At 36.8% G+C, this 12,629-nt stretch overlaps 1 protein-coding gene across 14 annotated transcripts in view; it reads left to right on the top strand.

Moving 5' to 3' along the window:
• TSC22D1 (TSC22 domain family member 1) overlaps window positions 1-12,629 on the top strand; it is a 97,089-nt gene that overhangs the window by 14,168 nt on the left and 70,292 nt on the right. Inside the window, exon 3 of one of the 14 annotated variants that reach the window (XM_087756860.1) lies at window positions 2,708-2,849. The exons of the other annotated variants lie outside the window; for them this stretch is intronic. Coding sequence (XP_087612986.1) covers window positions 2,708-2,750 — 43 coding nt within the window. The 3' untranslated portion in view covers window positions 2,751-2,849. Of the gene's footprint in view, window positions 1-2,707; window positions 2,850-12,629 lie in introns of those variants that run through there. 14 annotated transcript variants of the gene reach the window in all.

Below are 12,629 nucleotides of genomic sequence, written 5' to 3'. Positions count from 1 at the left end.
ATGGCAAGTTACTCATAAATGTTCAAGGAATGGTGCAGGCTGTGCATGTGCCTCCATGTTCTTTTCTTTCTTTCCAAGTTTGTGAGACTCTTTCCAATTCTGTAATTGCTTGTGAAAGAGGAGTTCCTGAGCACGTATTTGATTGGAGAGAGGGGGGAGGAAAGGAGGTGTGAAATGTTTATGATGGTAGTTTTGGTCTTCTTCCTTCTTTTTCTGGTGGGGAAAGGGATTTTTATTTTTGAAATGGTATCAGGCATGCATGTGTTAGAGCCAAGTATACGCAGTTGCTGGCAATACAGCCTCTTCTTATTTATGGGATAGTAGCTAAAAGGCCTAGTTGTGAATTGGGGCTCCGCTTTGCTGGCTGCTTTATAACAAAGAGCAGAAAAGATGATCCTGAAGGACTTGCTGTCTGATGCCTGTATAATTTCTGAATTGATTTTAAGACTGTGATGCTTTAAAGCAGGCAAAATCTTAAATGTTTTTAGTGGTTTATGAAAAAACAGATCAGCAAAGCAGGATAGTAATCTGTATGTTCTTGTAGAGATGTACCCTCTTAATAATGAAGTACACCATCTCTGGAATACTACTGCATTGAAAATGGAGTCACCATTTTGTCATGAAAGCATGGGTTAGCCTCTTTTGTAAGGTTTCACTGGCTCTGCTCTTGGGATGTGTAGATTCTTAGTGCTGCTCGCTTATGCTGGAGCATGGAGAAATAATTGAGCAGTCTTTATTTCATTGGAAATTAGCATGTAAATGGAAGATGATGATTTGCATAAAGATATTTTTAGCTTCTAGAGAGTACTGTGATCTGTGGAAGGGAAAAATAAATATTAACGTGTTATAGTAGATAATTGTGGCTAGCAGTAGTTATCTTCATTTTTTCCATTTGCCTGACCATCAGAATCCAATCTCTGGGAATCTTTAACACGTATCTTTACTGTCCAAATACTTGAAATACTTAGAACATGCTTTTTTAGTGCCTGTGAAGTTATTGGATAAAAGTATTTTCTCTGAAAGTATCACAGACTCCTCCAAAGAATTCTGTAGAAGATGTTGAAATTGTGTGTTCATAGGTGTTTTCAAATGGAGGATTGTCTTGATATTTACTGACCTAAAAAGTGTTTAAGAAAGCCATGCAACCTTCCCCCTTAATACTTTTTAATTGGAGAGATGTTTAAGGAAGCTTGCTTTTTTAAATGTTTTGTTTTTAAAAAGAGTTCCTTCCTACTCCAACCTCTGAACATGATAGACTAAACCATTCTTAATGTTTTAGGAATGTGTATATTTTATAAATATCTGAAATGTTTTATTAATTTTTACGTTGCAAGAACAACACCAACAAAACCCAAACCATTGGGATATCTTTTTGTTAAATGATGGAGTTTGCATATTATATTAGATGGAAGATCAAGTCAGATCAACGTGAGATCCATGAAGCTATCCAAAATCCCAAATACTTTTTCTTTCTGGCTTCTGCTTTGGCTTTTAAAAATCCTATAATTCAGTGAGTTTATAGGTACTCTTCACAATTACTTTCTCAAAGTTGCTGTCAGATAGCTCTGGAACAGAAGTATGTTGTGATAGGCACTAGACCTGCTGTCTGTGGCTTGAGGGAAGTGGCTATCTTCTGGATTAAGTGTATAGCCTTTGTGTATGCAGACAAATCTTCCCATGCTTTTGTTACAGTGATCACTAGAACAGTCACACAGATTGCATTCATTGAATAATATTGCCATGTAGCTTTGCACAATTTGGCATAGGCAACTTGGCACTGTGAGGTCTGTGTTCAGAAATGTTCAAGTGTAAGTTTCAGTTTTCTGTAGTAAATTGTAATATGTGTATGTAGAGCTGTAAATTATATGGTAGAATTTCTTAAACAATGCCTTTTCTACTAAAACTTCAACTGTCTTGGACACCATTCTTAAAGGTTAACTATAATACAAAAAAATCATATAATATGGAACGATTAACTTCTGTAGCATTTCATATATGTAATACGTACTCTCTCCCAAGCTATAAATTTATAATGAAGTTATTAAAATGATTTGTCCCTGTGCAAAATACTTCGAGCATGACGGGTAGCACTGGATGTTTTAATTTTTGCTCATCAGTTGCATGTTTTCAGCCACTGATTCATGTTGTCTGCTTTTAATGAAGGGGCAAGATTTAGAAACAAAGCCCTTTTAGAAATCATAAGGTTGCTGAAAAGATCTACATTTTGCTTCAGAAATAAGAGTTAAAAGAAGTAACTACCATTGGTAGTCTAATCTGCCTAAACTGACCACAGAAGAAATGTACCAAACATAATTGCTGGGAAAAGTAGGCTTTTTTCTTTATGAAAGAAGATCCAGCCATGTCTGAATACTATTTAATTATAGTGGCTGTCAGTGAATGTGACTAGTTTCTGTGAGATTGTCCTTAAGTGGTAAACAAAGGTTGTTTGCAATCTCAGACTGGTAAGAAATGGTTTGAAATGCAGTATCTGAAGAGAGATTTGTAATTTTTTTTCTGGAGAAGCAAGCAGTTTTTCTCCCTAAGTATATTGATGTTAGTGGGTTGAATTATGATTGTGCAGACATGAAACATGACAATTAAGACTCTCTCTTCAGTTCTGGCCTTTCTGAAAATCTAAATAGAAGTTGTGTTTGAAACATGGCAATGAAGACCTAAAATGCCAGGATGTGTGCTGTTGACTTGGCAGGTTGATCTTCTTGAAGGACATGTTAATTCATCTAATCAAGTAATTGATAACAATAATAGAAGAAAGAAATGCTGAAGAAGGAAGCTGAATACAGCCCTGTGAAGTGGAGAGTTTGAAAATCCTGAATTGAGGTTTGCATTTTGGAGCAGTTTGCAATGGAGATTCTGAACCTTTAGCCTTTTACAAGAGAGGTATCTGTGTATGTGCTTCTCTTACCTTCAATATAATTTCTTGGGAAGGGATGGAAGAGTTTCTCTCTACTCACTCTTGATGGCTTATAGCCAGAGGCCCACTGCTGTAAGAAGAAGTGACTAGTGGAGAAGCTTTTGGCCAGCTAGAGTGGGTTTTGTAGAGTCTGGCTAGTATGACCCAGTGTTGTGGGGATGCTGTATATCCTTGGAAGTGGCTGTTTTAATTGATGCTTAACTGGTGAGACCAGCACCTTCCAGAATTATAAGTAATAGAAGCAATTGGTTGGTGTTAATTGTAGATTTACCACATTAGCATATTTTATGTGCATGCAAATTGCATTTTAAAATTTCCTGGTGTATTTGCTTTTCTTGATGTGAACTGTTTGTATTGTTGCTTCACTGCATTGCTCTGCTTACATACCCAAGTATAGGCTTCAAAACTTTGTTCTGCTCCTTCCCTGATAACGTTGGCAAAATGCATCACTTGCTTTAGTTCAAGCAGCGTAACCTAGCTCTGCATCCTGTTTTGAAGCCTGGAATGGTGTCTTACAGTCCTTTTGCTTCAGCACTCTGTCCTGTGCTTTTTCCATTTGTCCAGTTTGGTTCAGCATCTGCTGTTCTTTGCTTGAGAACTCTTGGTGAATGGCAAATACTTTGGTTTAGGAACACGAGGCTGTCTGTTGGTGAGTCTGCAGCAGAAGCAATGAAAGGGGATAAGAAAAAGGATGGTACAAGCGATTATCTAAATGATAAGTTTGCATACTGCTAATTCCTCGTCAGACTGTGGGAAGACCTCCGTTTGTATTATTTTCCCTTCTTTGTTTTCCTAGAGAGTCACTCTTACTTAACCAGAAGCCCTTTGTATTGTCCTTGTAGGCTAGGTTTGCTTGCTCCTAATGTGCAGAGCTGGTGTTAGGGCCAGTAGCTTTCCTTTTCTCTTACTTCACGCATACCTTCTCCAAGGACAATCGAGTGTTTTATCTGGTCACTTTTGCCTTCCTAAGGATTTTCCACTCTTGCCCACTATTACTGTGGTGAATTAATACGTCTAAGAATTCCAGATCTGTTGCCAAATGTGCCAGAATGGTCATTTGGTTTTGGTGTGGACAAATACAAAGCCCAGAATGTCCATTTTGTAAATGAAGCGAGTACTTTTAACTTGAGTCTTTGAAAACAAAAAGCTAATGAGTTAAGGCCTGCCGTGTTGCTGGAGCCTGTCCTACAGCATCTCAGAATTCAATTGTGGTGTGTTTTTTTTTTTTTTTTAAATGACTAAAGATGATCTACAGGGATTAGAAGGAATTCAAAATGAAACAACAAAGTAATACTTAAACCAAGAAACAAATCTGTAAAGCTCAATGGTAAACCTACCTCAGGCTTCTGATTGAGACAATGACTCATAAGGAGCCTAAAGCTATGATAACATATCCACTTTTTGGTACTTTCAATTATAAATGAGAACTAGTTCAGGACAAGATCTGGACCTTATGTGCCCTCAAATAATTTGGGAACAAGGGGACATGGGTAAAATTGCCTTGGTTAATTTTAAGAAAGGTTTTGTCGGTGGAGCTCATTGCCACAAGATCCTGTGGAGGCCTAGAAATTAGCAGCAGTTAAATCGAAAAATATGTGTACATGTGTATGTATGTTTACGTAGGAAATGATACAGAATTGTAATAGTACACGGAAAATTAAATGACTTTTGGCTTCAGCTTCTGGGACTACTTCTAGCTAATTGAGGGGAAGCAAGTACATCTTCGAGAGAGATCTGCTGTACCCGCTACTTTCACCTTTTTCAGTGACTTCTGGAGTACTTGGTACGGGCAGCTATTGAAGACAGGATGCTGCTCCATACCTTCTTATTCTAAACTAGGAATAAAATAAGACTTATTTTTATTTAAACTTTATTGAAAATAGTATTGAACTGTGAGGGCAGGAGAGGAAACTAATCGAGTCAAATGGAAAAACAGAGGTACAGAAGGCGGCAATACATACCCTTGACTGTTTATAGAAATGTGAATGATTGGAGTTGATCCCATGGCTGCTGAAAGCTAGCTGGGGTGCAGCGATGTGTTACTGACTTTTGCTAAAGTTTAGAGGTTTTTGCACCTTTAAAGTAGGGAAAGGTATAACAACTGCCATACTCTTTCAAAGCATAGGTCAGAAATTAAGATGTCATGTAAGCAGAAGCAAGATAGTTACGGTTTCATTAACAACAAAACCAGTTATTCATAATCGTTATTTTTCAGGAAGCTGTTCTCGTGCTTGAAAAATGTAATGGTCAGCACAGCAATGGCTTAAAATAGCATTTTGGATGCTATAGCACTGGCACTAGAGCCCCACTGGCAAACATCCAGGAGGCCTGTAAAAGAAGAAAAATGCTTTAAATGTTAAAGCTTCAAAAGGCAGCTTCTGATGTTTAAATTTTCAAAATTTTAAAATTATATGCCTATTTAACAAAAATATTTGACAGCAAGCTTAGAATCCTGTAAAGAGTCACTTGATAGAAACAATTCTTATTGGCAACGCAAAATAATTAACTCTATTATAGGAGTGCATGTAGGCTAGCTAGCTGCGAAGAATTACTGAAATCGTACAGAGTAAAGTGGTAGCTGCGCCAGTGAGGTAAAAAGAAATAAACTTCAGCAGTTGGATTTTTCTGTTCTCCCTGCGGGCGCGTTTTTCAAATGCTTGGTTGTACATCAGGGTACACTGTAGGCCTTTCTAGGCTAGTTCTTTATAAGCATACAAATATGTTTAGTGGTTATGCGATGGAACTGAAGTACGTTGTTTGTCCTTTTGCAGGATGCCACAGGTACCAGGAGGAGGGATGGCCTTTAGCAGCCACCTCCTCAGCTCCTCCCTGAGTCATGCTTGGTAGTCACATCCTGCCTCAGGGGAGGAAAGGTGCATTCTGTTGTGATAACCCCTCTTAGAGCGGCTGTGGATAACTCCATTAGCTGTTGCTAATGAATAAACAGGCAAGTAGCAAGCATTTAAAATTACCAGGTTCTCAATTTTACTGCTGCTTCCTGCGCTTCCCCTTCCATTTCTGTCAGGTACATGCTGTTACCAAAGTTGCTCTGAACTGTTTTCTCAGTAAAAAAAGAGAACAGGACAGTTCAGCTTGATCCGTGCCTGTGTGGTCGCATTTGCAACCAGGGCACTAATAGTTATTTTAAAGGCTGTTACCAGGACCTTGAGATCTGGCATAACTTTTTCAAAACACTCCCTCTTCACAGTGCTGCTTTTTCAAATGCTTTAAGTAAGTAACATTGAGGAGGAATTTGACTTTGCGCTACTAATAAATTCTGGAGCATGTTTTTCAGGACTTCCAGATTTCTAGATTTGCTGGTGTATCAGATGCTCTACAGAGAGCAAGCATGTCAGAGGTCACTAAACCCTAAAGGAAAAAAATAATCTACTTAGGGGTTTTTCTGACTTTATTTAGAAATTCTCGTTTGTAATATATTGAAAATAGCTTTATTTTCATTGTGTTGTATTTTGTTTTAATCCGTCCAACAGCACAATACTTACACGGAGTAGGATGTGTATATCTTGTCCAGTCTGTGGAAATGAATGTTTTGCTTAATGAGTTTGTGCTTGGACAAGACCTGAATATGATCCCTGAAAGAGTACCACTGTGGGAAGGACTTAAATAAAAAACTGGGTTAGACAAGCCCCAGGTACCATATGTGGCTATCAGCTAAATATTAGTATCGTATTTGATCTACAGCACCTGTTCCAGGAATCCTACTTCAGAAGCTGGAGGAGGCTGCAGACTTTTCAGAGGGTTGTACTTGGTGTTTGGAGAGGGTGTTTGATTAGACTTTAAAGCGGAGTGTGATGTGGATCATACACAAATAATGCAATTATGCTGCAAGTTAGCAGTAAAAGGAGTAATAAATTTATAAATGTAGGAAGCCTGTTGAACTTGTTTTAAATATAAAAAGTTTGGCAAAACTTACTCCCCCCCCCCCTTTTTTTTAATTAATCGCAGTTACTAAAGCCAATAAATTACCTTAACATTTTCTAGATATCAAATACAAACTATCTCAAATGTTCCCTGTTGGCTGTAACATCAGGTAGTATTGGAGGGAGTTACTATGTTTGGCTTAAAATACAAAATTCAAAAAACAAAGTAATAGACTCCAAGTCATTGCGTGGCACATAACTGATGTATAAGACCAGTTAGAAAATGTTACAAATGCACATTAGTTTAATGTCTTGGTATGAATTTCTGTACTTAATCCATTTTTTGTCTATAACCTGTTTTATGTAATAAGTTCTTCTAGACTACCTAGTTGTTCTAGACTATCCATTGCCTTAATGAAGCATCTTGATTATGAGATTAGAAAGTGCTATATAACACTAAAATAGGATTATCCGAGTGTTCTATTTACACCTTGACTGCTGTTAGGGAAATTTATTTTTCTTCCTCATGGTGGATAGTCTGTGTTTGAAATTTGCATCATATTATTGTCTAGGTGATATTATAAAAAGCTGTGTTTATGGAAAGGCTAAGGTGATGAATTAATTGTTCAGTTAGCTTTGAATATCTTAAACTTCTCAGGAAATGGGTACAGAGTTGTTGGAAGGGGAATAAAATATCCATAAAGAAATAAGAGCCATAATTCTTGTTATGTTAGTGCTTACCACGTGCCACATCTTGCTAAAGACTGGGGAGGGGGATGCAACCACATGTATAAACTTATGTGTAGCTTTACTCTTAAGAAAATGTACCCGACCCTCTCTAATATAACTTTGCTGATATTTCTGTAAAGCATCCTAGGAGAAAGGGATCTGAAGAAGTTGGTGACTTTATTGATGTGCGTTTTTTGGACTTGATCTGTATCATGAAAAAGATAGCAATGTTATGTTTATGTCACTGGGCGATGCAAGAGAGCAGAGCCTTTGAAGATCAAGAGTAGAAAGTTGACTGCAGGGGAAAACTATGCTCACGAAGGTGGTTAAAGTAGCCAAAATACAGGACAAAGAAGGGGTGCTGATAATCAAGACTAGAAGTATGTTCTTAAGAAAGAAATCTTCTGGTGGGTAATGTTTATAAACACCGGTGGGTGCAGAGGAGCAGGTAGGAAGATAAAGCCAAGTCCACTGATATATCAGTTTCCTCCAGATATTACTCTGTAATAGTATGTGTTGTTTTAACCCTTTATTTCAAGCTGCCATACTTCCTCAGTATGTTTAAGTATATCTAATTAGACTGGCTAGCTCCTTCTTCAGAAGCATTTTCCACACTGTCATTGACTAGAGGTTTTTTGCTGATCGTACAAGTGTTAACCTTGTCTTTTTATCTTCCATATTTATGGTACTGTGGAAACATTTTTTAAGATGTGCATATAAGAATTGCATGTGTATGTGCTGCTTCCCATATACAACAGGATATGCCTGTAATGAACAGTTCAACAGTGTAAGAGGCTAAACTGCTCTGAACTAGCCAAGTAATTCTGTAAGACACTGGCTTCTGGGTTGGATAAGTTTATAAATCTGATTAGTCTAATAATTTAGTGCCAGTAACTTTAATAGGTGTCATAGTTATGATTTCAGCAGAAGTGCTTAAAGTATGCAATATTGGTTAATAGGCTGTAGGGATGGGTGGAATGTATTTCTGCTGGATGAGGACTTATGGTAAGGTGCTCCTGATACTCTTCTTTTTTAATTACTTAGAACCAAGTAGTGTAAGTGTTGACTCTGTTTTGCCTTTGAAAAGAATTGTCACTGCTGTTTGCGTTTGGGAAATGATCATGCTTTTTTAATTAGGGGTTTGAGACTAATGGAAGAAAACGATGAAAGGGATTGCTGAATATTTAGATACTTTGGTTAATTGATGTGGCTTAAATACTTTTTTAAAACTGTATACCAAAATGGTACCAAAGTTTTTTAAAAAAACCCAAACAAACAAAAAAACCCGAACAAAACAAAACCCAAAACAAAACCATGTAAGTAGAGTGAGGATGAAGACAAAGCTCAAAGGAAAAAATAAAGAAGCCAGAACAGCTCAGTGCATAATTTGTACTGTGTAAATTGCTTTGAAATGGGTGACTCCTGATGTCAGTGCCCTTAAAAAATGCAAAAGGGAATAGAAACACTTGCATGTTATATAGATGTGTACTGAAAAACTTGTTACTCTTGTTAGTATGTGACTTATTTTAAAATATAAACTGGTAAAATCCAGAAGGAAAAGTAGAATTTCAGTGATTGTATTTACTAATAAATATATTATTCATTGGAATGGGACTGAAATGCAAATATTTTTGCATAGTTTGAAATTCGCACAGACAATACGAACTGTTCTGAGGACTGTGCAACCTGATTCAGATACTTCTGTAATGCTGTTTTTCTATTTTGGTTTGGATGATCTGATCTTCCATGTTATTTAAGCTTTTCAGTTGCTGCACAAAAGAACGCATTGCATTCCAGCATTAAAGCAAGCTGTTAAATTCTTCTGTTTGTACTAACACCTTTTGTCCTCTAAAGGTTAATATAATCAGTTCAAATAATTGGCTGTGTAATAGCAAGCCTACTTAATAAATAAAAAATCCCAGCACCTGAGGTTTAATGCATGGACTTTCCAGCTGGGAAGGAAGATGGACAAACAAATCTTTTCTTTAACTTTTTAATTGATACTTGATCATTCTTGCAATCCTGCAGAGATCTAGGAAATGGACTGTTAAGATATTTAGCATTTCTGATATGGTAGTTATTTCTGTGCTGTATCTAGGCAGGATTAATTTTAAAGCCTTTGACAAATGCTTATTATTTCTGGATATTTGGAATCCGTTTTTTCCTGGAGGAAAAAGAAGAGTGATGTAGCCAGGGAGGAATTTTCTGTTGGAATTTACTCATAGCTGTCTAAAAATTCATTGAGATTTTGTGCTGCAACTGCATATTTATGGTTTGTTTTTTTTTGTCTGAATGGCTCTCTAAGGGAACATGATCAGGAGGTGTGAGGAAATGTGAATTGCCATGGTTTGACACAGAGCTGATTATATCAGTTCTTTGAACTATCTCTCTCTTGCACTAATGAACCCCAAAAGTAGGAATTTGAATACCTTTCCCCTTGAGGATTTTGATTTTTCACAACTTTGACTTTTGTTTGAATAGTTTCTGGAACTTTTTATATCCTTAAGGTTTTTAATAAGATAGCTTTAGCTGAAAGCATACATGTACTTAAGAGTTTTTATTGAAGCCAGTGGGATTATTCATGCCTCACGTTACATCTCTTCTACTGTTTTCAGTATAGTGTTTTCTTTATCATTAATGTGGCTATTAGTTTATAAAAACTAGAACGATGTCATAGCTTTAAAAATCTCCAGATCTTTGATGTTTAAGACCTTATTTTATGATACATAATATAAAAATGGAATATGAAATGCCCATGCTAATTTCAGTCTCCTGCCCAGATTAAATAAATCATTGTCTTTAAAGGGTCCCAAGTGACTGTAAGTGTTTACTTGACAACTAGGGAGGAGCAATTTAGTCTCCTTAATTCTGCTTATGGATTTGAGTTAATACAACTCAACACTTAAAGAAAAAAAAGTCATGCTAATATTCATGCTTCAGGAGGGGTTACATTATTTGCTTTCCTGCTCTTTTGGTTTGTTCAGTAGTCCTGGCATGTACTCTATTCAAACGCAACATGTCCCAAAGCATCCTGATGAAAATCCCTTGAAGTCAATAAAAAGTAGTGTCCCTGAAACTACTTGCTATCTCTGCTCTTTTTGGAACTGGCTCTTTGAAGCTTCTGTTTCTGTTCACACTTTCTTTTTTCATGTCTTTCAGTGTTTCCTGGATTAGGTCATACAGATAGATAAAAGAAAATTCACACGTTTTCTGTAGCTGTCTCTTGGCTCTTCAGTTTCAAAACAAGTAGTTATAAATTAAAAAAAAAATAGTTATTGCACAGATTCAGGACTGTATCAGTTGGAGAAGAATTTATCATCTTCACTAAACGTTTTGCACTCTTGAAACTAAAACTTTAAGATGCAGGCTTTTTATGTGCTCCCCTAGTTTTGCAGTGTATAGATTTTTAGTTACGAATCAATAATAGACTGTTCCCGTCAGTGAAGGTATGGTATATTGCCTGGAAGAGGTTCTCAACAAATACAAAGAAAGGCTTCCCCTAAATTGGGAAATATCAAATTGTGACACATGTGTAAACAAGAAAGTTTACGGATTTGATAATGAGGTGTCAGAATCATATGTTAAATATAGTTACTTAATGGCCTTGTGGCACATTGTGCTTCACTGAACGCATGATAGTTCCTGTAAAGAAAAAGCCTGTTTCTCCAAAAATTAGTTCACAGGTCTCTTAAATACAGCTTCAATTTCCCATAATCAAGTACAAGTACCATTGGTACCCACCTTCTAAAAAATGGGCAGGAAGAGGGGAAGGTGGTCTGTGAGTTGCTAGACCTGCTTGCTTCTGAGTCTCAAAAGTTGGTACACGGGAACATCTTGCAGCTTACTATTCCTTTTATAGCTTGTTATTCCTTTCTGCTAGCTGAGCATTGTTTGAGCAGCGGGGTTGGACTACCTGGTGTCCAGAGATCCCTTCAAACCTCAACTAGTCAGTGATCCTTTGAGAAATTCAATACACTTTTATAAATTTTAAAAAAATTATTAAAAAAAGAAAATATATTATTTATGGAGCAAGGAAACATGATTACTTGTTTGGTGATTCTGTTTTGGTTTTTTTTTTTTTAAAGAAATGAACATAAAAATTGGGACCTATGATGGTAAAACAGGAACTGAAGGCGGTGCTTCACTAAAACAGAGATAACGTTCTTCCTCCATCACAGAACTGAAACTGAAGACCTTAAATATCTTAGGTTGATGTATAGACTGCAAGCCTGACTTGTGTTAGTCCTCTTAAGCTTGCAGTTAATTCTTGTTTCTCTAGAACACCTTTAACTTATTCCTGACACACACCTGTATTTTATTTAGATTTTTTCCCCCCCCCCTTAGAAACATTTTTCAAGTAACTTCATGTAGATACTGCTGTAAATTCCAACGGCTGGCTTGTTTCAAACAGCATGCTTCCTTCTTAAGGTCCCTTTCCCGTTCTCTGTTTGCTGTCTATATCTTTGCCTCCCTCCCTGACCTGTTAGTTTGCTCTATTTGAAGGCTTCAGATGGGGTGTTTTGGGAAGGGGGAAGGAAAGGAAGCGTAGTGAATTCACCATAGTATTTTATCTTTAAGCCCACAGTTCTGACATTGGTTATTGTCCATATTTAGTTTATTCTGATACATTATATGATTGTCAGTTTGACTTAAAAGTAGCACATTTTACCAAGCTATAGAATTTGGGTACAGTTTTGTATCTTAAGTGTTAGTATGATGAATATTTATTTTTAATTAATTTACTACACTGTAGTTTGAGAGAGAGAACATCTAGCTTTCTGTAAAGTAAAATTTCTAGAAAGGCCATAAGGAAACTTATTTTTCCTTCTGCGATCTGTAACTACTGCTTGCCCTTTTCGTCCTTTGTTGCCTTATAGCCATATCCTGTCCCCTCTCCTGGCTCCTTCAGTCTTGGAATCCACAGTGCAATCAGCAAAGCAGCCTTGAGCTCAACCCTTTGGGATTGAGGGAGTTTTAGTTTTGTTATGCATATTTTTTTGAGACCTCTGAGGAAAGAAAGTCTTGGTTTTGTTCTTGTGTTTTGAATTCCTTTTCACTGGTGCTTGTAGAGGAGAACAGAAGCTTGA

The sequence above is a fragment of the Nipponia nippon genome, unplaced genomic scaffold (assembly GCF_047370975.1).
Source record: "Nipponia nippon isolate SJK-2023a ecotype South Korea unplaced genomic scaffold, ASM4737097v1 scaffold_2, whole genome shotgun sequence".
NCBI classification, from domain to species: Eukaryota; Metazoa; Chordata; class Aves; order Pelecaniformes; family Threskiornithidae; genus Nipponia; species Nipponia nippon.
The sequence above is the reverse complement of the archived record's forward strand: the minus strand, read 5'-3'. Positions and strand labels throughout refer to the sequence as shown.